This window comes from Episyrphus balteatus, chromosome 2 (genome assembly GCF_945859705.1).
Source record: "Episyrphus balteatus chromosome 2, idEpiBalt1.1, whole genome shotgun sequence".
Taxonomy (NCBI): domain Eukaryota; kingdom Metazoa; phylum Arthropoda; class Insecta; order Diptera; family Syrphidae; genus Episyrphus; species Episyrphus balteatus.
Window position 1 is genome coordinate 110,146,589 of NC_079135.1, and position 26,019 is coordinate 110,172,607.

General features: G+C 31.5%; 2 protein-coding genes across 3 annotated transcripts in view; one reads left to right on the forward strand and one right to left on the reverse strand.

Annotated features, from left to right (window-relative positions):
- LOC129910120 (eye-specific diacylglycerol kinase) overlaps positions 1 to 26,019 on the reverse strand; it is a 253,315-nt gene that overhangs the window by 112,603 nt on the left and 114,693 nt on the right. The gene's annotated exons all lie outside the window — the stretch shown is intronic.
- On the forward strand, positions 19,346 to 26,007 carry LOC129909644 (uncharacterized). Its single transcript, XM_055986721.1, has 2 exons — positions 19,346 to 23,981; positions 25,259 to 26,007. Exons 1-2 carry the CDS (start codon positions 19,346 to 19,348, stop codon positions 26,005 to 26,007), a joined length of 5,385 nt encoding a protein of 1,794 aa, XP_055842696.1.

A 26,019-nucleotide genomic window follows, 5' to 3' on the forward strand; every position in this document is an offset into this window, starting at 1 on the left:
ATTTTAAACTAATGCAAACCGGAGATCGTTATGAGAAGATACATTACGATGTTACGCTTAAAGCTTGTGATTTTGCAAAATTCATTAAGCGAGTGCGATTTTTTCGGAATTTTTTTACGAATTTTTTCTCAAACGATAAAGGTAATATTACGTTGACTTGTCCAATGCCAGTTGGGATATATGTGATGAATAATTTATTTATACCACCTGAATCGAGTTTTATAAGATATTTGTATATGCCGAATACGATAATAACACTGCGAACAGGAGTAAGTTCACAGAAGGCTCACAATAAATTGGAACAATTGTGTACGTCTGAATTTAATGGAACTGTATTGAGGACTTGTTAGTTTATTTGATAAGGATTTGTTGTATATCTGTGTAAATAAAAACTAAAAACTCTAGAACATCTGATTTCATTTTGATTTAAGTTTTTTTTAGTTTAAATTATCAAAGTTATGGCAGGTTATTTTTGGTTCTGACAAAGAAAAATCAGAAAAAAATTATAAGTACAACCCATAAAGCTTCATTTATTTCATTTTATTTGCTGCTTTCAGTTTATTTTATTTTTTACCGACTTCCAAAAAGGAGGAGGTATTCAATTCGCCTGTATTTTTTTTTTTATGTCTGTTACCTCATTACTTTGGACTGAATGAACCAATTTTGATAATTCTTTTTGTATTGGAAAGCTGGTGGCTGCAATGCTGTCCCATTTTAATTTCGTTCAGTTATAGCCATAGGAACTATTAGAAAAACCATAAAACCCAGTTTTGATCCATGGAAGTCGGTTTTTTTTTTTGATAAAAAAGATTGTTATTTGAATGGACACTCGGGCGTATGTGTGTTTTTTTTTCAAATTAAAAAATGCAAATTCAAATTTTTCCTTTAAAACTGAAATACAAATCAGTGCAAATTTCGATAGCATAGTAATTTTGTTTTTAAAGTAGGTAATGTGTTCACTTTCCATTTTAACAATGGCAGACAACCAAAGTATCAAGGGCTAAAAAATCCTTAAAGTAAGTCAAGCGCTGGTTGCATTGGTAAGTATCACAGATTAAGCCTCTCTTTATCACAGATTGCTTCGGGAAGTAAAACGAGTCTTCTCAATAAGTATCCAAAGTATATCATATAGAGCCGATTATTCGGTGACTAGATATCACTGGCTGTCCTGATCAGTATACGCTAATTATGACGGATTTCTTAATTATGTGTCATGGATTTTCTAGTTATTAGCTTTGAATTTCTCCAGTAAGTAGCACTTGTTGACTCAGTATCACAGGTTTCCAGAGTCTACATCACATATTTTTATCCGAAATTATCTATCACTAAATTTTGGATGAATACAAAATTATAAAGTTTTATCCGGGCACAATTTTGATTATTCCAAAGACATTTGTCAATGCTCAAGGGAATATTATATCCAAATACACTAGTTATCCATATACGAATGTACTACTCTTATCCATATTTGCATATTTCATTTTTTTACTTTTTATCCGGTCAATGTTTGAATAAGATTTATTTGTATTTATCTTCATAAAGTAGGTTGATGGATTTTTTAAAGACACTAGATTTTATTAAAAAACCTTTAAATTCCTATCCATAAACAATGTTGAGTTCAAGTCAACATATAATTTCTTATAAGGATGTTGTATCCAACGAACTTAGTCATTCACTTGGATATAAAGAGACATTTTTTATTTTATTTTTAGATGACTTAAACATAATTGAATTTTATCCGGATAAAAATTTCTGTCAATTCCTAAAAGAATGTTTAATCCGAACACCCTAGGTATTCCTATGGGAATTGAAATAAACAGTTTACGGCTGTGCACTTATTTGATTATTCTAACTTGTTATCCGGTCACTATTTGTATAAGATATATTTGTATTTATCTTCATATAAGAGATTGATAGAATTCCTAAAACTAAACAAATCTCGAAAAAAGCTATTTATATCCGAAAATGTCTAGATTTATTTTCAAAACGTTGTACAAGAAGTAGATGCATTCTTAAATCTCAAAAAATGAAAATAACAAAATTAGTTTTGTATCCGGATAAGAAAGTTAAGTTCAAGTATATTTATCAATTTTTAAAAGGATTTTTCATCCAACGAACTAAGTTACCAACCTGTGGACTTGTTATAAAATTTTGTTTTCTGCAATTCACTTGAAAAATTATCTTTATAATCTTAAGAATCCTACAACTTTTCTCTGTAGTTCAAGTTCGCCAACAAAAATTCTTCTCTCGTTGCATAACTATCCAGAGCTCCCTACACAATTCTTTTGTGCACAGTATCCCTATACAAGAAAGCCACTATCGAAAAACCTATAATTGGTTTCATGTTTGTCCTGTCAATTAAATTAAAAGGTTTTTCCTGTGTCACCCTCAAGGCCTACGTCTCTGCTGCTACATTGTTTGTCGTACATTTTTGTTTGCAGAAAATGTTGAAAACTCACCCTTGGCACAAAAAAAGCTACAATGTTATTCTCATAATCATGTTATACAACTTAAAAACCACCACACAATGTACGGACTGAATTTAATTTTTGTTTTTTTTTCAGAAAAAAAGTCCAAAAACTTGTATCAGTTTAAGATAACATCGTCACCAAAAATATTCTGCCCCCAAAAACTCCATTCTTATCTAAAATTCTATATCAACAAAATGTATTTCTGTTTTGACAATATTTTTTTTCTAAGGAACAACAACGAAGGAAAGGTTCCTTTTTTTTTGTAACTTTGACAAATAGACACAAAGTCCTGTTGCCTTTGGAAAATTTATTCCTTTGTTGTCCTTAATCTCTGGCAACAATGTTTATCCATGTTTTATTCAAAAGTCAACAAAATTTCAAAACCAAATAGAAGAAGACAAGATACACCACATTCTCTCAATTTTCAGCACAGCAGCATCTTTGTTTGACAGGCGTTGCGCTGCGCTGTTTGAGAGAATATATGGAGCTCACGTCCCGTAATGGATATACAATACATAGTTGTTGTTGTTTGGGAGATGTTTTAAACCATCGCATATTGCATTGTATTGTCAGAGTGCATATGAATGGATCGATGCGCGCATAAGAAGTTTTATCCACTGAAGTGTATAGTATTTCCCCGTTATTCAATGTGTGTTCATTGTTTTCTTAGCGGAAATATTCGAGTACATGTCGCTGATGTATCGCATGGATAATGTGATACAAGCATTTTGATGGTTCCACACGATTACAATGCAGGTTTCCATAATGCATTTGGGGGGGTTTTTTGAGATGAGAAATTGATCACAGAGGAAAACATTGCCAATCTCAATGGATTCTAGAAATATTAATGTGCTGCGCTTATGTACTTTCGTTGGTGCTTGCAGCAATATTAAGTCAATGGGATATTAGATAGCACATATGCATTGTGATGACGGTATGTTCAATAATTGAAATTGTGTTTGTTTTTCGAAGCGAAAATGGATGTAAACAGATAAGAGGGTTTAATTAGATATCTAGAAATCAGAAATTAAACTAGATTGATTGAGTGAAAATTCTGTGAATTGTTTTGGGGCAACAATACATTTCATAGGAGACTGATTTGCTATCAGTTTATCAAGGCAACCTGTTATCCATAGAATAAAGATTACCTTAAAAGTTGATGAAAAAAAAAACACTACAAAATAGGCTGGAAAACTTAGGTTGTTGGATAAAATATCTTCTTAAGAAATGTTTTTGCTTATCCGGATAAAGTTATTTGTGTGTTTTTGATTTTAAAAATTCCATTATTATCATGCATGACGTTTTTATACATAAATCTCATTTATAAACTGGACGGATAACTATCGGATAAGAAAAAGTAAAATAAAATCTAACAAAATAGCTTAAATATTTTGTGCTTATTTTGGATATAAGATGTTCACTTTGTACATTCTATATATATAAATTAAATTTCTACTGAAGATTGGATAAAGAAAAGTTAATGAATTTCTCGGATACAAATAATATATCATTGGATAGATCATTCTTTGGACCGGACTTTGAACTTAATCCAAGTTTTGTATTCGGCAAAATGACAAAGTTTATAAACTCAAATTTTATTTAGGTATGAAAAATAGGATAAAGAAAAAGGCGATTGATACGCTCGGATGAAAAAGTTTTTTTAACCTTTGATCACAGGTAGATCAATGAATTAAATTATCCGGATACATATTTAATAGTGTATTATTCATGTTCTTAATTTTAAAACCCCATGTTTAAAGTAAAGATAATAAATTTTATATGAATAGTGTGACTGGATAAGAAGCGGCAGTATAAATACCGACGAAATAAGAAATTTAATTACAATTAGGATATATAAACGGTACCCTTCTGATAGTTTTTAAATTTAAATAAGTTTAACTCACGAAAATCTGGATAATTTATCCAAACAAAAATTTAAAAAAATAAACAACAACTTTTAATTTTCGGATAATCAGTTATGATTTTTGGATAAAACTTAAAGCTATATACATTTTATACATATATATTTTATAGTTTTAAATAAGGTCGGATTAAAAATAGAAATAAAGCTTTAGAAAAGGCAAAAACTGTTGTATTAATCTTAATGAAAAAAGAAATTCAATGTTTTTATCCTAGTAATTTTTTGGAATACGAGTCTTAATTAGTAAAAATTATTTCAAAAATAAGCCAAACTGTTTCTACAATCATTTTTTTCAATGTTTTAGACACTTTTAAAATGCCTGGATAAAGTCGGATATATAATTAGTTAACCCTTTGCTCCCGGAAAAAAAATACAAATATTTTGAAAAAAGTTTTGATATTTTCTAATTACACACTAAAATGAAAAAATAATGATTGTACTAGTAATAACATTGTATAAGGAATGTTTTGAGCGGAGAGTACAAAAGGAGAAGTCCATTTTTTAGTAAAAAAACACTAACAAAGTAATTAGTAGGTGGTTTCAAGCTGAAACCACTAGGAAGCAAAGGGTTAAAAGGCTTTCGTACTCATTTAAATAAGTTTTTTAAGTCCTTTATTCGAACATTACATTCATATAATAAGTGTTTTTTTTTTTAGTAATAAACTGCTTCGGATAAACATTAAAATTGTAAATGCCATCAAATAAAAACAAACTATAATTGTTCGAAAATACAATATTTAAAAACAATTTACAACATATTGTTAAACATTCATATATGATAATACGAGTAGGACTCAATGAATTCATGGTAGGTATGTATAAGATGACAGGTTATCCGTACTAGATTCAAATTTTGTTAATTATCCTAAATAGTTTACTGCTTTACATTTAGCACCCTTCAGTCTGTTACTGCGAAATGATTTATACAGGAACTCTATATTGATCAATTAGCATTTTCTACAAATCATTTCTCACAAAAAAAAAAAAAAACAAAAAATCCTTAAAAACGACCGGATCGACCGGTCGTTAAATATTTACCTTTTTTGCCTAAAACAAAACCCAAAAAAAAATGAGAATTAATGTAAATTACCATATAAAAGTGATTAGGTCAGTATTAATCACGAAGCCATATCTCCGCAACCTAAAGACACCCTCAAAAAGTAAAAATGTTTTCCTTCCTTAATCATAAAGAACCATGAAGCTTCAATTTTTCTTATTCACCGCACTAAGAAAAAAAAATTTTTTTAGTTAAATCAAAATAAAAACAAAATGGAAAAGCCAAGAAGAAGAAAAAAAAATGAACAAACATTATTTATACACCAGGAGCCAAGTCGTCGGAAACGGAAATATTTCAAAACAAACCACCATTAAGGCTGGAAAAAATACATTTTTTTTTTGGTCAGTTAACACTAACATTGAGGAAATGGCTACGACTAAGATGACGACGAAAAACAATGGCGACTTTCAAGAAAAATACTAAATTATAACACATAATTAATTACTCGCTCTAATAGCCTTCTAGAGTTTTGTCTTGAATTTCATTAAAATCTTACAGGCACGAAACTCCAGAGGAATGGGAAAGGCACTTATTATACTATGTTTCGTTTTAATGGAAACAGTGAATTTGTTTTTAGAGCGAAACGATATGAAATTATACACCTCCCCTTCAATTTTGTGTAAGCAATTTATAATTGGGATGGGTGTCTTGCTTCATCACGCACTAGAAGAATTTTTTTTTGTTGCCTTGTGGAGAGTGATTAATTTATCAATTGAAAAAGTGATAAATAAAATTTAACAAAATTTAAGGAAATTTTTTGTCAAATAAATTGTCAGTTGAGACAAATTTAAGACAAATTTGACAAATTAGTCAAAATTGATTCAAACCATTTGTTTCCTGAAAGCTTAAGAGGCTTTAAAGGTTTTGAATTCTGTCTTCAAATTGAGTTCCATGATAAAATTAAGCATTAAAGTTTAGCTTTTCAAAATGTTGTCATTTAGTACATTTTGATTTGTGTAAAAGTTGTAATTTTCCTCATAGAAATCCGACCATCAAAAGTAAGTAACGAGAAGGTTAATCAAAAACAAACTTTTACCATCCATTAGAAGAATGACAATTAAAAATTCAGTAGGAAAAAAAAGTTATTTGAAATTGATGAAAGCACAATACAAAAAAGACAATAAAGTTAATGTATTATATTTTCTTTGAATTGAAAACTTTTTTACAGAACTTTTATGTGAATATAACTAACTTGTCTTGTCTTTGATTTATTTATTTAATTTTTTTTTTTCAGGATTACGAATTTCAATTAATCTTATTGGAAATTAATGAATCACCGACATTGACAACACTATTGTCAGAAGGTTATTGATTATGTTCTTTTAGTTCAGATTGTGTGTCATTAGTTGGAATTTTAGAGAATTTGTAATTTAAAAAAGCAATCTGAGTATTTCATTAATTCATTACAAAAGCATTCTAATTTTTACTTTAAAAAGTAAATCAGTTTTTTGGAAAAAAATTTTGTAACCAATAATTTTTAGTCAAACGAAAAATGTTGTATTTCTATTAAAATTTGATATTTGTACCAAATTTTAAAGGATTTAATTATTTTGAGGTTGTGCTCTTTTGAGTACCTAAAAAATACAATATTTCAATTTTGAAGTCAAAAGTTCTGGTGTAATTTTTTTTGTTTTGTTTTTGAACATGAATTTGAATCTTGAGATTTTTGTTTAGCACTTTAAAGGTTTCACTCATTTTTATTTAAAATTGAACTTTTCTTGAGGTTTACTTATTTTTTATTTAAAATTGAAAGATTTAGTAAAAAAAAATAACTTATCAATGATAAGTAAAAGTTAAAGCTATTTAAAAAATATATTTCTATATCAGAAGCTAAAACACAATTTACTTAAATTTAATTTCGAGAGCTGGTTTAAGGCTCAAATGATAGATAATATTGTTGTTAAAAAAACACTTAAAAACAGTTTTCCAAGGAAAAAATTAACAGAATTATAGGTACGTCTTTTTTAAAACTCTTAGGAAAAAAACCGAAGTATAGCATATGTTTTAGCGTGAAGTTCTATAAATCATTATATTTTAGTTATAAAAAGATCCGAGAAATAATTTTGAATTAGGTATTAAACACCCACAGTTGTCCAAGGGAAGTTCAAAAATCGTGTTAAAGATCTTTTTGCTAATTATTTTGTTTTTCACATACAAAATCTATTCCCCTTTTGAAAAATTGCAGATATAAAGTTGTAAAATCTCAATTATATTTAGAACTTAGTCACAAAAATTTCGAAAATAGAAATTTTATAAACTAAAACGCGCAATATGTGAAATTTTTGCTTTCAATTATGTAGTTTATTATACAATCTCGCCTATCGGAATATTATATAATTAAAAATATTGTAAGTTTATTTAAAAAAAAATCATTTTTCTTGGAAAAAAAAAAAATCGAAAAAATATAACTTTTTTTTATTCCATCACTTTTTTTATATGACAACCTATAATAAATTTTATACCATCTGAAAGCTTATTGTTTCAGCTTAAAATATTTATATCGACCATGGCTATACAACATCTACAAAAAGAGCTAGAATTTTTTTAACTCAATTAGTTTTCATAAAAAAAGCAAAACAATCAATCTCTTTTCTCTTCTAACGCTAATAAACCCATTTTTGAAATGACAACCTATAATACATTTTATATCATTATTATTTCACCTTTTATATGACGCTTCAATCATATTTCTACCATGCCTACAAAAAAAGTAAGATCTTTTTAAAGCCAAAAATGTCGAAATTTCAAACTGGGATTACGGTACTTCCTACACTGGTGGCTGGTCATCGGCAACAGATCTTCACAGGTGTTTTGAGGTATTTTTCAAGTTTTTCAATTAAAGATTATATAAGTTAAGTTATATATAAGTTAAATAAATTTGTTATGTGCTCTAGATCAAAAGATATAACGTGTTTGGAAAAAGAACAATTGAAATTTTGCACAATTATAATTTATTTAATTACCTATCTACTGTATAAATTTCATTCATAAACAAAAAATGTATGATCAATTGATTTTTCCTGTCGCTTTTTCGTTTCATGTTGTTTCAAATCACTGCTATACTAAAGAAGTTTTCACTTCAAAAATGTTTCGCGACATAATTTTCGTCTTTATTTTCCATACTGAAGTTTAAAAGTAGTTCTTTTGAAAGAATTTGCAAATGATTTCGCAAAAAAAAAAAACATTAAAACATGAACTTTGGCAGATCAAATCTAGAATGTTATTCTTTTTTCCTCCATTATTTCAAAAGCAAATTGCATTTACAAATGATTCCAGTTTGCAACTTCTAAAGTTTTTAATTCAGATTATTATTCAGTAATCCCACTAAAAAGTCGCACATAAAACTGCGAACATTTTATATTTTCCTTTTCGTTTTCTTCTTACTTACATACTTCGCATAATTTCGCAAAATTAAGACTCGCAAACTTAATGCAATGCGCAAGGTTATTGCATTCATTTATTTTAAACAATATACCTAATAGAAAAGATAGGATATTGCGAAATCCTTGAAATGTCATATCTCAAAATGCGAAGTTGTATCATTTGAAATTTTATAAGAAATTCTGTTTCGCAACATCTTATTATTTTTCAAAAATGTTAGATTTGCTTTATTATATGTACCTATTTCAAATCTGAAGATTATAACTTAACTAAACCAAAATAAAAAAACAATATCTAAACCAACATAGACAAAAATTCATTTAACATTTTCCTGCTGCCCCTGGTTCAAAAGGTTAAAAACGACGACTGACTACCAACATCATTCAACCCAATCCATAAAATGGCATGCTGTAACGTATTTCATCTCTCGAATTTATTCATGACCATCATAAGCTTTTCGTGGTCTATTTCAATCATTTTCAAAAAACCACCCCGAATCTAACACCGTTTACTGACGGTCATTTATCTCGGACGTGCACAGTTTATTCATTCATATATATATTTTTTTTTTCATTCATAGCATCAGCTGGGATAAAAACTGAAGTAGGATAACAGCTTCAGTGCAGAGTATATACACCAGACAGAGAGTTCCTTTTCCACGCTTTACTGTGTATACATTGTGCAAATGGAATTAGGAGCATAAATGAATTTTCGCAGATACCCGTATCCGATGGCACGTGGATTGGATATATACACTTTGTCCCTCTCCCTCTGGCAATGAAATAGACAGACAGACAGACAGGACATTCAGTTTTATCAAAAACCATCATCACTCTCTTAATAGAAAAAGGATGGTTAGAAAAAAAAAAATTGTTGGCAATTTCCTAGAAGACTGGCAAACCTTTGGCACGAAATCGGAAAGAATTCAAACAATTTCATAGTTCCGTTTGTGAAGTTTTTTCTTAGACATTTTTTTCGTTTACAGTAAAACCCGATTAATTTCTGATATTTTAATTAAGATTTTGTATTAATTTGAGTTTTGTGACAAATTGTTTTGAAAATGTATCTTTTGGTTTGAAAAATTGTAGTTTTCTTCTTTTTTTTTTTGAATTTTTGAACGAATTCACTTAATCGGTATTGACTGTAAATCGTTCCTCTACTTTAGGGATTATATTTTAGTAGCATTCCTGTGGTCAACATCGAAATGAGATGAAATGTTTTTCCTTAGAAAATATCCAGAATGAAGAGATAGTTCGGATATTTCGGGTCAAACGATTGTGAGAAGAATTATTATTTCTCTTGAAAAACCATGTCGTTCAGGGAAGATAAACAACATGTAAGCTCTTATAATTCGGTTATGGATAAAAATTTATTTGCTATCCAGGTTGAGGGCAAGACCTTAAGAACTTTTCTTTTCTGATTTCGGTATAATTAGTAATTTTATTAGTATTTCGTCTGGTTTCAAAATAGTTATTTTATTACCAAATGAAACTAAATGGAAATTGGAGAATATTTACAACAATTCATTCCTTCATCGTCATCGTGTGCATCGGATATAATATTTACATCAGTTACAAGGGATTGCTACATATTGCAATATTAATTTATCCTTTGCTAATTAATTTAATGATGAGGTTGCTGCTACTGATTTAATATGGTTTTCGGGTTTATTTGGTTGTGTATTGAATTCAAAATTTGAAATATTAATTTCAAGGATTTCAAATATACCTAAAGTTGATTATTTGAAGTAATGCGGAACTACACACATCTTCGGCTGCTGAACGGTTAAAGGATATGTAGGTACTTTAATATTTGAATAACCGACTTTAGTGGGAGAGGTTCATTAAATTAAGCGTCCAGCTTCAGGAAACTGAAAATTGTGCTTTCAATAGAAAACATATCGCAATTGGCTGCTTATTCGACTGAACCACAAAATGCTGGAGAAATATTTCGAGATAATAAAAGCTTCTGATTGGTGGGCAATGAATCATTCTTATTATACTAATAAATAAAGTTGTAATAAAAGCTTCTGATAAATGGAATAACTGTACGGATTGTATTTAAATTATTTATAGTATACAAAAAGAGCGGGCAAGCAAGATGCTTTCAACAATACCTCATTTTTTATTTGATAATAAATAGTTTAGAAATTATGAGAGAGCATAGGTACATATCGCTGGCTGAGAATTATAGGGTTGTATGTCAACTCACCTTAGTTTTGAGAAAATCGATCTCAAAGTTTTTTAAGGCTGGTTTTCGGATAAAATAGTTACAGTAAAGTATTGATGCAATCTTATAAAGGACCCTAAAAAAATCATAAAACCATGAAAAAAACATTAATTTCTCCAGAAAAAAGGATTCTATGAACATTTTTTAAAAATGACATAGAACCTTTTTATGAAAAAGTTTGTAAAAAAAATTTGAAAAAGGTTCTATGTTCAACATACAACCTTATAGTTATAAAGAGCTTACATGTAATAAATGGATTTTATATGAAGAAAAAACTAACTTCATCGTGAAATAGGCTTTGATTTAATTTAATTTTATTTAAATTTTGCACAAAACAGTCAAATTCTATTTTTAATAACAGAAAGAAATACCACAAATCACGTTGTTGCATTTATAGAAAACAACAATTCCTGCTTTTGTTGAATTAGGTACACAGAAAAAAGACATGCTAAAAACAATTAGAATTTGTATTAAATCAATCGGATTTTGGCATGCTTTTTGCCAAAAAGACAGTCGTCTAAAAACAGTCATCTACGGTGCAAAATGTATGCCAAAAAAATTGAAAGTTTGTTTAGTATTTTAATTTTAATAAAAATGCACATAAAATTATTAAAAAAATCATTTCAATCTTAGTAGGTAGGTATCTACACTTAAATTTTCTTTAAAAGTTAATTCTTGTTAAAATGAAGTTCACTTTGATTTTAGCAAAGTTTAAACAAATTTTACTTATTTTTATTAGAAATCTTATTAATTTAAGAGGATTTGATTGTAGAGGAATTTACGTAAGTAAATTTGCTTCAAGTTAAAAAAAAAAGTTTTATTCGATGAAACTATTAATAGAAATAAACTAATATAATTTTAAAGATGAATAACGAAGAGTTCACTTCGGTTAATAGAGTAAAATTTTGACTTAAAAAAAAAAAAAATACTCAATTTTCCAACTAAATACAACTAAAAATTTGTTAATTTTTTGTTTAATATTTTTGTTTTTTGGGTACTAAAGTGAAAGCTGAATCTCGTTTTCTTTATTCTAGTATATCTTGCCATCGGATTTAGGTTTGTCCGAAGGTACTTTTTAGGTACTTTTTGAGTTTTAAGTTAAGGAATCTGAGTATTTCTTTAACTTTTGGTTTATTAATACGAACTATGAAATTCCCAACCTCGATTATGAAAAAAAAAGTTTTAAAAAAATCAATTCCAATTCTTGGCACACAAAAAACACTACTCTAATTTAATTATGATGTAAGAATATCTAGGTTAGGTAACCCGAAAGAATTATTGCAAAAGTTACAGTTGGATAGTACATATTTTGGTTTAAATAGTACAGAACGAGATACAAAAATTCTTTGCTGTTTAGCAAAAGCCCTAGATTGAAATCCGCTAACTTGATAGTCGATTGTTTATAGTCAAAAACGACGAATTATGGAGCAAAATCGTCGTTTTTGACTGTCAACTATTGACTATCAAGTTAGCCGATTCCACACCTGTTGTTCAATACCCGCAAAACCATCAAAAGATCTTTTATTTTTACTTTAATCAAAAAAAATATCATTTCCATAAGATTTCATTTTGAAAAATTTGCGTAAAATAGTTCTATGTAACTTAAATCAATGTATTTTTTTGTTTGAAAAAAATCAGTAAAAGGGTTCTATGTTGCAATTTGAATAACATAGAACCTTATTATATTAATACATTTATGTGAAATCATGATAGTTGTATGTCTTTTTTACCTGTACCGTCGCCATTAATTTTTTTCTAATTTTTTTTTAATTTTATCTGAAAGCCGTTGAAACTACGAAAATTTTGGTTTATAAAACTCATTTTTTGTATTTTGTATGAAATACACCCTTATAATTCTCAACCAGCGATATACTAAGTACTTTTTTTAATATTTTTTTTAAATTAATCCGGGATTAAATTCTTATTTAACTGGACTATGTGTCCTTAAATCTGCATTTGAACTGTTCATCTATCAAAACTGCCCCTAAACTAAACTTAGCAACTAAAAATACAAAAATTGTTAAAATTTCCACATAATCGCCCATCTAAAACGTTCCAATGAAAAATAAATCGACACATCTATTGTAATATTGTCACTTCCATTCACCTTCATATTTTATCAGCAACAAAAAACTTTGATTCTCCATTTTGCTGCTCACTCAAAACAAAAAAAACCCTCAAAACATCGCTCTATTTCACACACACTCTCATATAGAAAAAATAAAAATCTATCTCCAGCTGATTTGAATTTAAAGACTATTTGCGCAGTGAAAGCAAAAATTTTTCCAATTCAATGCGTTTTCTTTTTATTTTTGTTCGTCTTTCTTCTTCATCATTTAAGATCCTTTCAAGGAATCTATCTTTAGACAAAAAAGAACACACATTAACTATTACACAAAGGTTAAAGAAAGAACCCTCAGGTATTTAATTTTGGGCCAATTCATTCAAGGTTTTGAAGTATCTATATGATGTAATAAATTCAATAGAGAATAGAACAGGCTCAAAATAACATGTCCTTGTTTTGATAAAGGAGATTGGAAAATTTTCAGATGGAAAGACATCTCTTCGATATTGCAATTATAGTCTCATCACTTTTCCTTTAACGATTTTTACACTTTGTTGTAGTCGATGGTTCGGGTGCTTACTTCGCATCTTAAGTGCCTTGGTTCTCTCTTTAAAAGCCAATAAATTGGGTTTGAGTCTACAAGAACATTATATGGTTTTTGTCACTCACAGCATCATCATCTAGGTTGAGTAATTTGAAATAAAAACGAAACCAATTGGGGCAAGTAAATTTGATTAGGTTCGATATACAAGATAGAAAATGAAGAAACTTAGAAAATTGAGGAATAAAATAGGTCCTTTTCAAGGATGAGACAAGCTAAATTAGTGTGTTTTGAGACAGGTAACCTCTGGAGCAAAATAAAAAATTCTAACACCTTTATCTTGTTTTTTTTTTTTTTTAAACTTTTGTGATTTTCATAAATTTAACTTTTTAACATCCGCTATTTCATTAAAAAAAACGACTTCCAACCATAAAAAGAATGAAACCTTAATTGGCTTAATAAGTTATCTCTACGAACTTTGAATGTCATTCAATTATAAATTTACACATCCCACAAAGTTCGAGATACAAAAGGAGGAATGATGATGAAAAATTGTGCTTCTTAAAATTATATACTCCAGTTTCTATACATATTCCCCTAAGGTCATGTATCTACTCATCTTCTACATGTTGTACAGTGTGTACACAACACACATGTACAAAATAAATTAATTGATAAAATTTAGCTCTTGTATTTGAATTTAATTAAAAAGACGAATATATTGATGTAAGAGTGTAGGTATATTTTCTTTGGAAAATTTCTTCAAGTGTGCGTGTGTGTGCGTGCATGTGTGTGTCTTAAAGACAGAAGATAAATTTTGAAATATTTTAACAGTGTTTAAACACATTTATGTACTTTCTCTCTATACATGACATGAATTTTTGAAAAAGCAAATTTATGTAGGAATTTCTGGAGAGTGTTTTATAACATAGAAGAAGGTAGGTTAAAAAGCTTGAGGCCATTTGATGGGTTGGAAAAGACGAAACTTTTCTTATAAGATCATGTTCGATTTGAACCCCATAGCAATTATTTGATATGCATGCTTTTCTAAAATATTTAAGTTGAGAAATAGATTTAATAGGGGGTCGAAAGTCTTCAAATATTTAAACTATAGAATCTTTGAACAAGTATATAAAAACTTTTTTTTTTTTGTTTCCTCACAGATTCTAAGCTACCTGTCATCAATTGGCAAATAAGGTGTTGTTGAAAGCATCTAGCTTGCACGCAAGTTATAAGCTATGAAACGTTTTATAATAGTAAACAGTATTGAGTTAAAAATTTTATTTTTTTATGTAAAAAATAAAAAAAAACTTAAACTAAAACACGATAAGTTAATGAAGTTCTACCCCAGAGGACGGTATAGTAGAAGTTTTTTTCAAGTCATATAACCAGCGGATAAAGAAGATGCTTTCAACGATACCTTATTTATCAATGGATGATAAGTAGTTAAGAAGTTATGATGGAACATACATTAAAAAGTTTGAATGAGTACATAAAGAGTAAAACCTCAGTGCGTTAAAATTTTAAAATTGGGTCATTTTCTCGAAATTCAATTTATTACCAACTTGTCTACGCTTGGCTTTTTCGACTAAAAAAAAAGACTGGATTAAGCTCAAGTCGGTAAACAACATTTATAAAATTGTTTCCCATCAAAATAATCGCGTGTTTATTCCTCTTTAAGAGAATATTTTTTTTTCAACATTTCGATACTAACTTGAATAGGAACCACATGAATTTTTCCGCAAAACCAATTTAACAACAAAAATAAAACAAAAAAAAAATCCCCAACAAACAAAACGCACACAAAATTCAGTACAAATCGACATTTCTTCATTTCGGGGAAAATTTATTAGAAAAGGATATCATTGACTTTCGGTTTACCACCCAATAACAGGTAGGTACACTTAATGTTAATATTATATAAAGGTTGTCACACATCCTTGCATATACACTATATACGAATGAATATTGCCTTACTTTACTAAGGATTTTATATGCTTATTCACCATGAAAACAATTTTCCAAAAAAGAGGCAAAATACAACATAGGAAGGTGTGGTTCCGTTTAACCTCAAAATCTTTGTATTGTGTGCGTTTTCTTATGTCTGGAAGTTTTGTGTTATTGAAGATGAAAGGACAAAACGGATACATTTTCATTTTATGGAGTTGAAAATTTTATATATTATTTTTTTTTTTGGAAAAATAACACAGTGTAGAACAGAAAAATTGAAGAGAGAGGCAGTTAATTTATTTCCTTCCAAGGAAAAACAGAAAACCCAAAAAAATCCTCTGCGGACTTAAACATTATCCCCAAAAAATAAAATGAAGGAAATCACTCAACTTTGAGGGTATTGCAATTTCCTTTTTCGTAATACCTATTCTTGGAAAGATCTAAGTGGCGTTTAGAGTCTCAGGAAATTTTTTGTGTGTGTGTGGGAATAACCCCAAACACTTTTTATGACGTTATGATGTGTCATTGTGGATGAAAGGTGTTAAAGCAAACAATTTTCTGGCTTTGAAATTGATGATCTTCGAGATTACATCAAAAATGAATGACAGTTCTTTGGACATTGGTTATATCAAAAATCTGAGAGTTGTGTTTTGAAAGGAAATTTAAAGAAATTGAGACCTTTTTTTTCCGAAGTCGAAAATAAACATGAAGGAATTCCAGTATTAAAGGTGTTTCATTTCAAAATCCAGATTTTATAAGAAAAACTCTTTAACAACTGCAAAATAAGCAAAAGGGACTTTCTTAATCTGAAATTTGTTAGTGAAGAATTTATATTTGCACCGAAAATAAATGAGAAAACACCTGCAAATAATAATGTTTCAGTATCATATCCTTGAACTCTGTTTTTGAAATTAATTAAACATCGTTTTAAATGACCTTTTTCACAAAACCAAGTATGCTATTTGATTTCTTGCATAAAAAGGAATTTAAAAAAAAAAAAAAAAATTTGAAAATCGTTAGAGCCGTTTTTCAAAAAAAAAATAATTTTTTTATATACCTACAAATTTTCTAAATATATTATTCAACACATAAAAGCATAATTTCGGTAAAAATTCATCAACCCGTTTTCAAAAAATTGATTAAAAAAAATTTTGAAATATTTTTTAAAAATCCAAAAATGCGTTTTTTGAAAAATTTTAAAATTTTTTATGTAATTTTTGTTATAGCGTTCCTGTGTAAGAAATTTGGTTGAAATATGTTTCGAGAAATTTATAAATCCGTTCATAACAACCGTTCTATGGCAGGTACGGTTAATAACGGTACAAAAAATATTTTTTTTTTATTTCCAAAGGAAGCTTTTATGTGTTAAGTCCAGTGAAAGCGTCATTTGACCTTGCGACCTTTTATTTCATGGATCGATAGAGGTATATTTCTCACCACCTGATCATTCTTTTTAGCGGAGTTATTCATAAAAATGCATTTTTTGGGATATTTTACTTCTAAGCTAATATCTTAGCTCCAGTATGTCGTAGACCAAAAAATTAACATACATTCTCTTCCTTATAATATATATTGTTTAAATGTAATTTCATTGTATTAAAGTGAGTTACTACAAAATGGCAGTCAGTTAAAGTCAAATTCTAGTTGTTAAAAAAACACATTTTCGTTTTTATTTTGAAAAAAACTTATATTATGAAATGTTGCATTTGACTTTTTTCCCCATTTATTTATGCCATAATTCAAAGGTTTTTTATTTACAGTATGTATTTACTGTTAACTTTTACTTGCCCAAAATCATAAAACCAACAAATTTATGACTATTTCAGTAATATTTCAACCAATGTCTCTCATTTTTGTATGAGAGGTAAAAATCCAAATTTACAACTCAAAGAATGTGCTATTTATCAGGCATTACCTTTCAAATCGAATCAACACCATCTGCACAAAAATAATAATGAATCATCCATTTTGTTTCCCCCTTAAAACAGCTTTGACTCAAATGATAATAAAAAAAAAAAAGAACAAAAAACCATAAACCACCTTTTATACATCCAAGCGCGCGTCGTATAAAATTAAATCATATAAAATTTTAAATTTTAATGAAATCATTTCCATCAAAAAGCAAGTGAGTCTACCTTCTTTCTCCTGTCAAACACAATAAACCTCCTCCTCATAAAAAAAAAGAGGCATAAAAATCAATAAAAAATGAAAAAAAAAAACACACAAAAAACATCAGTAAATCTCTGTTAAGTTTTATGTTTGGCAAAGAGCTTATTTACTTCCAGGATTTCCAGGACAGCAACCCACAGAGCATCATTATACCAACAAACAATATATGTTTGATCTTTGCATTTGGTAAATACACGCAACAAAATATTTAAGCTTTTTGCGTCCAACATGCCTGCAGGTTATTAAATTTTTCAAATGAAATTCTATCGAATTTTATAAATTCCTCATCTCCCCCAACTTTTATCCTTACCAATACCACAACAATATTTCTTTATAGGTACTAATCTACTACACACAAACACACACACACATAGAAAAAAATCCAAACAAGGATTAAGGTTTTTCAAAATCGACTCCTTCTTTGAAAAAAGGAAATACACCGAAGAATTGATATAAAGTATTTCTAGTTATCGGATGAATGACCTGGCAAAAGTTTAAAGAAAATTACTTCCAAGAAAAGTCTCCTGAAAGGGTCCTGTCAATTTTACTATACCTGTCAATAAAAACGTTTAAGTCACATTAAAAAGTTGAAAGGAAGAAAATAGTCTCGATATCCCTTTTTTTACTGTTGTATCACAACACACACACAAACAAATCAATAAATGATAATGACAGTAAAGGAATTTGAATTATTAAAACCAAAAAGCCAAGATAATTCAGGCGAAAAAGTATAACAACAGCAAAAAGGGCAGAAATGACACAATTAAGGAGTTTTTTTTTTCTAGTTCGTTTCTTTAACCGCCTTACGACCAGCAATAACACAAAACCGTCTTGTTATCGTCGTCGTCGTTGTTGCTGAACACGGAAACGAACATTCAATATTGTTCTATGGCTTTTGTGTAATCAAGCAAATCGACCTAATTCGTTGAATGTTGAATAGAATCAAAAGAAGAACAAGAAGGCAAAAAGAAGGAGGAGGCGGCGCACAGTGTGGCCAATCACGAATCTAGCTGGACAAAATTAATAACTCGCGTTAAATCGACTTTTTTTCTAAACAGTTTTAAACAAATGTGTCATCGAGTCCTTAAGGTTATTCTATTTTTAGTAATCAAACAGTACCTATGAAATTTATTTATTCTAAAGAAAGAGACAACTATATTTAATTGCATGGCTCTCATACCTCATTTTGTATGAGGTTATGTTGAGCCGGCTCCCGCCATTTAAAGAAAAGATCTTCGTAAAAAAAGTTAAATTTTCAAGTTGCTAAAGCATATTTTTTTTATATACTTTATTTTGTATATTGGTTATACCAAATGTAAGTACCCTGTTACTATGTAAATTTATAAATTATTTACCTATTGTTCTTTTATATAGGAAATAAAATTAAATTAGAGATTGGATTTGTGAACTCAAAAAGGATTGTTCTTTTTTATTAAATTTGGGTTCTCTCTTCTCTTCTGGTTGATATTTAATTTTATCTTTGGATATTCTTTTTTTGTGCTGAGAGCAACATTATTTTATTTCATTTGAAATAAATTCAAGAAATTCCTGTCCAGTTAAGATGCAGGCAGTAGAAGTTCGACATTGCACTTCGTCGAAGTGCACCAGGCAAGATGATGATTTGATGGTGTCTTGCGACAAGTGCAAACGATGGTGGCATTATGATTGTCATAGTTTTGATCCCGACAAATATGACACGTTAACTCCATGGTTCTGCGAAGAAGATGATTGTGTCTTTCAAGAAGACAGTACTTCCCAAGATGTGAGTCGCAGAGAGTCTTTGGCTGTAGTAGCAGAAGATGATGATGTTGTTCAAAATGTGGATATTATTATTGAAGCTGCTGCTGTTGCGCAAGCTGCTGTAGCACAAAGAGACAAAGAGTTAGTTGAGCTCCGAGCTGAACTTGCTGAGACAAAGCTTAAACTTTCAAAAGCCTCTTCTGCTCTTCCCTCCAGCTCAAAACCTCTAAAACCATCTGATAATGCTACGAGTTTGACTAAGCTGGAAATAATTAAAAAAATTCAAGCGAATCACAAAGCACTGCTAAGCAGTACATTGAAACAAAACATCGATCAAAATCAGTCTTTACCGTTTCGAGATATTCCTCCTAAGGACTCAGGGGCTCGAGATAGTTGTTTCCGAGACCAAGATATGGCAACGCTTCTCACAATTCTTAATCGCAACAATGTGCAAGAATTACCAAGTTTCTCTGGGGAGAATAAAAGGGAATGGCCATACTTTGAAGAGGTCTACAAATCAACCACAATTGAGGGAAGGTATAGCGATAAAGAGAACGTTGCTCGTTTAAGAAAAGCATTGAAAGGGGAGGCATATCATATGGTGAGTGATAGATTGAAGTATTCATCAGACGCAGATGCAATAATGGACTCGTTGCGCACAATGTTTGGGCGTTCAGATATTCTTGTCCATGATTTGACTGCCGAGTTGTTGAACCTCCCAAAACTTTCGTCAAAATGTGATCCAAAGCTTCGCATATGGGCTGTCAAAGTGAATGGTTTCGTAGCAGATTTGAAATCTATGAATAAAGAAGAAGACCTGACAAATGGGTACGTTTTAACTTGTCTGGCTTCGAGGTTAGGTGCAAGTCTCTACCAAGAATGGCAAAAAAGGAAGTCAGGTTTATTGAATGTCAGTATTCAACAATTTGCCGAGTTCTTAACACAGAAAGTTATTGACCTACCACCTGATTTATTGAAGGTTGGATCTGAACAAAAGAAAGCTGTCAACAAAACATCCAGAGTACTCCTACACCAACCTGCTTCTGTGTCTACGAACGATTTGTGTTGCAAGTGTAGTAAAAAAAAGCATGTTTTATCTGAATGCGATGAGTTTTTGGCGTTGACACCGGTTGAAAGACAAGCTTTTGCTCAGGAGAAGTCTATTTGTTTTACTTGTCTGAATCCATCTCGACATCAATGGAAAGTGTGTGCCAAAAAACGTTCATGTGGTACCGAAGGTTGCAGCAGACGTCATCATCCATTGTTGCACACGTCAGCAAATACTAGTAGCACCGAATTGAATTCATTAGCTGTGCCGTTTGTGCCGCAACCACATATTCATTCATCTCACGTTGGGTTTGACGTGTCTATATTGTTTAAAATAGTTCCCATCCGGATTTATGGCAACGGTGACCTATTTGTAGACACGTATGCTTTCTTGGATGACGGTTCTTCCTTGTCGATGGTTGATGAAGAACTGTTTCATGAACTTGGTTTGAATGGGCAATCTGAAAAACTCACATTACAATGGACAAAAGGCGTTTCTCGAGTTGAAGATTGCAAGAAAACTACTTTTTCTGTTTCTGGTATACAAACTCGCAAAAGGTATGCTTTGCAGAACGTATACACAATCAAGAATCTAGGGCTGGCTAGTCAATCCATCGATGTCACGCATTTGAAAAGTTTATATCCGCATCTCAGAGGACTGCCACTTGTTGATTTGGTGAACGCTCGACCGAAAATCCTGCTTGGCTTGGATCAGGCGAAATTTCTGTTAGGTCGAGGCCAACGGCATGGCAAGGATGACGAACCGCACGCCTTAAAGACACTTTTAGGCTGGATAGTGTACGGCAGATCAGCTCCGTCAATGGCTCTATCTTGTTTGGAGCCAGCATCAAAACCTTCTATGAGAGTCATGTTTCACGAAGCCATAAGGGAGGAAGCAGACCTGCACGAGCTTGTTCGTCATCATTTCACCACTGAAGAATTCGGTGTTATGGCCCCAAAAGGTGAATTTGTTAGCAGAGAAGTAAGTCGATCCATAGATATTATGGAACAGTCTTTAAAGCAAGTGGGTACACGGTATGAGATTGGTCTTCTGTGGACTTCAGATGATGTAAAACTTCCCGACAGTTTTGGTATGGCATTCAAACGCCTTATTTCTTTGGAGAAGTCTTTAAAGAAGAATCCCCGGCTTATGGAATGGCAGAACAACTATTTTCGCGAATTGCTCACAAAAGGTTATGCCAGAATTGCGTCGCAAGAAGAATTGGAAAAGGATTGGCCTAGGGTGTGGTACGCACCAACGTTTATTATAGTTAATCCAAACAAGTCTCCTCCAAAGCCGAGATGTGTGGCAGATGTGGCGGCTAAAGTCAATGGCGTCTCTTTGAATACTTATTTATCAAAGGGACCTGATAATTTAGTTCCACTGCATGCGGGTCTGTTCAAGTTCCGAGAGCGTGAAGTAGCGGTGAATGGTGATGTGCGAGAGATGTTTCATAGAATTCGCATAAAGGCTGAAGACCAACAATGCCAACGCATTCTGTGGCGAGATGGAGACACAACCAGGCAGCCAACTGTTTATATCATGGAAGTAATGATGTTTGGGCCAAGGTGTTCTCCATCCTGCGCGCAATATGTAAAAAACGTTCACGCCAACCGTTTTAAAGCTGAGTGTCCCGAAGCAGTTGATGGGCTAACAAAACGGACATACGTCGATGACTATTTTAATAGCCACAACTCTATGGAAGAAGCCGTAAAAGTCACGAGAGATGTCTTGCGTATATGTCTTTCGATGAACTTCGATTTAGTTGGTATACAATCGAACAGCCGTGACTTTTTGCAGCAGATGCCGGAGGCTAATGTCAACCCTAAATTGGTATGTATAAATCCTAACGAAAGCGAAAGTTTGGTATCCAAAATTTTAGGAATGTATTGGCATCCGACCACTGATAACTTCGCGTATAAGATTTCGGATGATGAAGTCCTAAAAGACATGTTGGCCCAAGATGCAATTATCACCAAAAGAAAAATGCTAAAAACGATCATGAAGTTTTTTGATCCTCTTGGATTGATCTCTCAGTTCATAATTCGTGGTCGAATTATATTGCAAGAGGTATGGAGAGAAGGATACGATTGGGACGAGCCGGTGTCATCTCAATTAAGTAACGCGTGGTTGGACTTTATAAAAGAGTTGAAGAACATCGAAAAGATAAAGATTCCTCGCCGTTACTCATTAGCTAACCCAGACGACTGCAAAGTTAGTTTGATTGTTTTCGTTGATGCATCAGAACAGGCATTTGCTGCTGTGGCTTATTTGCGTTTTGCTCGAGAAGATGAGGTTCAAGTTACGCAAGTAATGGCCAAGGCTAGAGTCGCACCCGTTAAGCAATTAACCATACCACGCCTAGAGTTGCAAGCTGCTGTGCTAGGTGTTCGATTAGCAGCTACTATTAAGGCCTCGCACACTATTAGAATCGATGAGTCTCTTTTTTTATCAGACTCGAAAACTGTGCTGGCTTGGATCAACTCGTCTAATTCTAAGTTGCCGTCTTTTGTTGCTTCAAGGATAGGTGAGATTTTGGATTCTACTTCACCTCGTGAATGGTTCCATGTTGGTTCTATCGATAACGTGGCTGATGATGGCACTAAGCGTTTTGACGTGTCAATGGGTAATCAAAATACACGTTGGTTCAAAGGCCCAGAATTTTTAAAACGTCCTTTTGAGGATTGGCCCGTTACTACTTACGTTGAGAAGGCAGATATTAAGACTTGCATCACTCATCTTCATACTTATAAACCAAAGCTTTATTACGGTGCGTTTGAGATGTTATCTGCTAGATTTCAAACAAGATGGTGTTCATCAGTTCGAGCTATTGCGTTTTTACTGCGATTTAAACACTTTCTTCAAAGAAGGCCCATCGAAGAAGAAGTTTACATCACACCTTTCGAGTTTAGAAAAGCTGAAGAATGGATGTTTCGCAAGATTCAGGGTGAGTGTTTTTCATTGGATATAGCTTCTTTGAGGTCAGGTGGCATGGTCAGTTCTTCGAGTTCATTACTGAGTCTTTCACCGTTTCTGGACGAAGACGGAACGTTGCGGCTAAGTTCGAGAGCGCAAAAGGCAAATTCTTCATACTCATCCCGAAATCCAGCGAAACTCCCTAACAGACATCCTTTAGTTGATCTTTTTATCGAATATCATCATAAGAAAAATTCTCACATAGGAACCGAGACAGTAATATCAGATATTCGTGAATCCGCCTGGATAATAAGTATACGTTCAGCTGTTGAGAGAGTAAGAAAAGGGTGCTTTATGTGCAAATATCTGAAGACTAAACCAATTATGCCGATAATGGGTCAACTTCCTGAAGCTCGATTGGCCTTTGACTGCAGACCCTTTACCCATGTAGGGGTGGATTGTTTCGGACCTATGTTGGTTAAATTTGGTAGAGGTACGGTGAAGCGCTACGGGATGGTTTTCACTTGCTTAACGTTCAGAGCTGTACAAATAGAGGTTTTAAATGATTTGAGCTTAGACCAGTGTACCATGGCGGTAAGGCGTTTTGTAATAAATCGTGTTGTAACAAGATTCTTCTACACTGAACCAAATCCTTACGTAAATACAACGAAAAAATTCGTTGAGCCAACGAAAATTTAATTAATTTTCAGCCGGTGAAAAATTTAATTGGCTCAACGAAATGGCTTTCATACGTTAATGAAGAACTTCATCAATTAACGAAAACTTTCGTATTTTAATGAAATTTTTCATAAAAAAATTTGATCGAGAATTAATGAATTTTTACACCACTTTACGAAATTTTTTCATCAATTAACGTAAAATTTAATTAAAACTTTCGTAAACTAACGAAGTTTTTCGTAAATTTTATGAATATTTTAATTAAATTACGAAAAAAGATTCGTTAGCTAACGAAACTTTTCGTTGTATTAATTATTTTTTTAGTAGATTATTTTTACATTCTTTTCGTAGAATTACGATTTTTTCGTTAACCTACGAATTTTTTCATTCATTTTTATTTTTATAAATATTTAATTGGACCTATTAAATCATTGATTCAATAGTCCAAACCAAAAATTGGCGTTTCGACCCGGTGGAGCTCACTTAAGTCAACTGATGAGTCCGACTTATCGTGAGACACCTTGTCAATACGCAAATATTTTTTATATTCAGCTCAGCTTACATAGATTTTTAAACAAAAACCTAATGTGAACTATATCCAACAAGATTAAATTTTCAATATTAAAACAGAAATGCACACAAGTCTACCTTTTTTTTGTTTTTTTTTTTGTAAGGCAACGATTTTTTTTCGTTAACTGATGTATTTTTTCATAAGTCAATGTAATATTTCATTAATATATGAAGATTTTCATAAGTTTATGAATATTTTCGTTAGTTAATATTGAATTTCATAAGTTAATGAATTTTTTCGTTACTTAATTAAAACTTTGATAAAGTAAGGAAAAAATTCTTATTTTTGTTCTTTAAAATGAGTATGAAATTTTTCGTTAATTGATGAATCTTTTCATTGAATTGGATTTTTTGGCACTAAAAAAGGAGAAAAAGTGTATGAAACGTTTTCATTAATTGATGAAGGTTTTCATATTATGAAAAATTACATATTTTCGTTGAGCCAACGAAAGTTTCGTTGGGCCAACGAAAATGTAGTGTATGAAACGATTTTCGTAATTTTACGAAATTTATTATTTTCAGTGTACAGTGATAATGGCCTTAACTTTGTGGGAACTAAAAATCTGTTAGAAAAAGACGCTAAGGAGATGGAGAACTCCCTTTGCGAGTATTCTTCAAGGTATGAAGGTATCTTGTGGCGCTTTATACCGGCGTACTCTCCCTGGATGGGAGGTGCTTGGGAGCGTCTCATACAATCTATCAAAAACAGTATCGACTTTGTTCTTAAGGGTATGGTGCCTAGAGAGGATGTCTTAAGAAACGCCCTTACTGAAGCTCAGGGGCAGTTGAATAGGCGCCCGCTCACTCACATCCCGGTCGACCCTGAGGATCCCAAGCCCTTAACGCCAAACTCAATGCTATTCGGAGAGGACGATCGAGATGTCACAGCTCCTGGAGTATTTTCGGATAGCGATTGTTTCAGCCGATTCTATAGTCGCCGATCTCAGTATCTGATGGCCGAACTTACAAAACGATGGTACAAGGAATATTTGCCTACTATTACGAGACGATCCAAATGGTTTAAAAAAACAAAACCAGTCGAAGTGAATGATGTTGTCATCGTAATTGAACCCAATGAGATACGTTCGGCTTGGCATTTGGGACGTGTTATCCAAGTTTATGCTGGTCCAGATGGGGTTGTTCGAATGGCCGACGTTAAACTATCAAACGGTTCTATAAAGAAGAAGAGATCTGTAGGAAGACTCGCTGTTTTGGACTTGGAGTCTTCGCCTACTTCTCAGACGGCCCCCGGAATGTCATCGAGTCCTTAAGGTTATTCTATT